Raw genomic sequence first — 2,500 nt, 5'->3', positions numbered from 1 at the left:
GTTGCGCCAGTCATATATGATAACAGATGTAGCAACGGTCACGTTCGAACGAAAGGCTGAATAATGATGGTGTCAATAATGATGACCGTTCGTACATACATAGTGTGATGGTGAAGCGCTATGACAAGCATGTGTTCTGTGGTAAGACCGGATGCGAAGTTAAACGAATATTGAGACTCAAGGTAAAGCCTTTTTTAAAGTATCTGGCAATCTATTCATATTTCAGCTTAATTTCGTATAAATAATGGCACTGATTTACCTTCTCTAAGCACAGACGTTCACGCAAAAGAATTTTCAGACGCAAGTCCCTAGAATTTAGTTTCAGATCTTTTTAACAAGTTTTCCTCTTCTTTTGGGGATCTTGTTAATTCTCCAAGATTCAATAAAGTTCTTCATTTTAATGCTGCGTTTAGCTTAATATATGTAGGTCTAATCTTAAGTCAAACAAAAGTACTTGTAAAATTTACAACGGGTAAGCAGTCGATATTTCAAAGCTTTAGGAGATACGTGACTGATTACAAGTCCTTATCCACTGCTTGAACAACTGAATTCCAACAAGCAACAAAAAAGAAATTATACAAAAGGAGTTTCAAGGTGGAGGCTAAACAGAATGGTCAAACAACATTTACCGAAGCCAGAGTGTGGAGAGTCACGTCCCACAGTCACCTGCTGCACCCACATCCCCCAAGTTATATTTAGCGGGCTGGCTGGCTGACTGTCGTGGCATTTAGGACGCTGATCTCGAGTCCAGATAACGCACTGGACAAACCCCCGGCGAGAAACTCACCTGCCCGTCACCTCACACGCGACCAGAGGCTCTGCTACCTAAAGAATCCCCTACCACGAATAAGTGACACTTCCTCTTCTTTGTATTCATTTCGAACTTCTGGGAAGTCTACAATGCTCTGCTAATTAGGCCTATGTAAAACTATTATTTTAAAATGTTTCTAGAAAGTCAATAAAACATTTGGTTTTGAAGGAAAGATCAGCCTATAAATTTGCCACTATTTATAAGTTACACTCTAAAAAAGTAGGCTGAGGTGCTACCTATTAAGGGCAAACAATATTCGACAAGTGGTAGTAAGTTGTGTCTCTAAATAACAGCTTAATTAATTTCGTTGGTAAATGTTTGCTTTGAGAAATCCGTTATATAATCTTTAGAAAGCCAAAAATATATAAAGCGTTTTCACGAAGGCGACCGAATCCCAAAACGAAAGAATGGAGTTCAAGGGAAAACCACGAGAATAATATACAATAGCAAACAATAGGGTGATATTGTTATGATAAAATCAAACTATGCAGAATATATAAATGGTAATGAGGTTCTTCTTGAAGACTATCATTAACAGAAAAATAGGAAAAGGAAAGAAAAAGGTAGTTGGCTAATGAAAGAAGAGTGATAAGTAAAAAAATAATAAATAAAATGGCTATGAGGCATCACATCGAAAAGACAATATGTACAAAATCATAATACAATAAACAACAGGCACATAAAACCCAGCAAAGTTTATAAAAACAGCCACACTAGCAAAGAAAAAAACTCAACCACCACGTTTCGAGTAATATCATTCTCCTCTTTAAACGATATTACAGAAACTGGTCACATTACCACTACCATTTTACCGTCTGAAGAGAAACCGGTGTACTCGAAACGCTAGTTTCATTTCATGCACATAGGCCTACGTGCTGTGCAACTCACCTAAAACAGACGTGTCTTCCTCCAGTTCCACGATGACTCTCCCGGAGATGAAGTGTCCGGGGAAATACAACAGGTTCGGGTTGTCGAAGAGGATTATGAACTTTTGTAGTTTCCGCGCCATCTTTCCTCCGTTTCCGTCCTGCGTTTCCTTTTTCCTCTTACGCCTGGCTTGGCTTCACTTCCTTCTCCCTCGCCGCCGCTCCTGGGAACACCGTCTGCGCTCCAGAATCTTTATTTTTTACCTATTGTATAATATTCCGATTTGGCGTAATGGCGTCTTTACAAAGCACTCAAGTTAACCTGCGTAACAAACAAAGATGAGAAATGATGGGTTTCCGGCAGGAGCCTCGGTACACACAAACGAGGTCGCGGAGTGTTAAGGTCAATCACGCTAAGGGTGTCAAGACCAGATGCCAACCGGGTAGTGCCGATGGGTGCGCTCTCATGTTTTCTTTCAGCACAAGTCGATTTATCTGTTTTTTTTTTTCACGCACGAAAATACCTCATACTTCATTTGAAAAAAAATCGATATCTGAGTAACATTTATGCTTTTTTAATTCGTGGACGAATAGCCTTTAAATATTAGGTCTAGTCGTCTATGGAATTTTACTTTTTTCAAAACTTAGATAACGTTATATGACAAGATTTTTTCCCACTGCATTGTCAGTTGTGATAAGAGAACAGTCACCTAAAAAATCAAGTTCCCAGATGACTGTACCCGTGTTATGTAAAATAATACATATTACGTGGGAATATTCACATTCTGTATATGCTAAGTAAATTCGATAGTCACAGTTCCTC

General features: G+C 38.9%; 1 protein-coding gene across 3 annotated transcripts in view; it reads right to left on the bottom strand.

Moving 5' to 3' along the window:
* LOC119596068 (arrestin domain-containing protein 4-like) overlaps nucleotides 1-2,500 on the bottom strand; it is a 99,867-nt gene that overhangs the window by 95,904 nt on the left and 1,463 nt on the right. For all 3 annotated transcript variants that reach the window (XM_037945183.1, XM_037945185.1, XM_037945184.1), the window contains exon 2: nucleotides 1,700-1,999. In XM_037945183.1, the coding sequence (XP_037801111.1) occupies nucleotides 1,700-1,820 (121 nt within the window). In that variant the 5' untranslated portion in view covers nucleotides 1,821-1,999. The remainder of the gene's footprint in view (nucleotides 1-1,699; nucleotides 2,000-2,500) is intronic.

Source organism: Penaeus monodon, chromosome 37 (assembly GCF_015228065.2).
Source record: "Penaeus monodon isolate SGIC_2016 chromosome 37, NSTDA_Pmon_1, whole genome shotgun sequence".
Classification (NCBI taxonomy): Eukaryota; Metazoa; Arthropoda; class Malacostraca; order Decapoda; family Penaeidae; genus Penaeus; species Penaeus monodon.
Note: the sequence above shows the minus strand (reverse complement) of the source record. Positions and strands in the feature narration are given on the sequence as shown.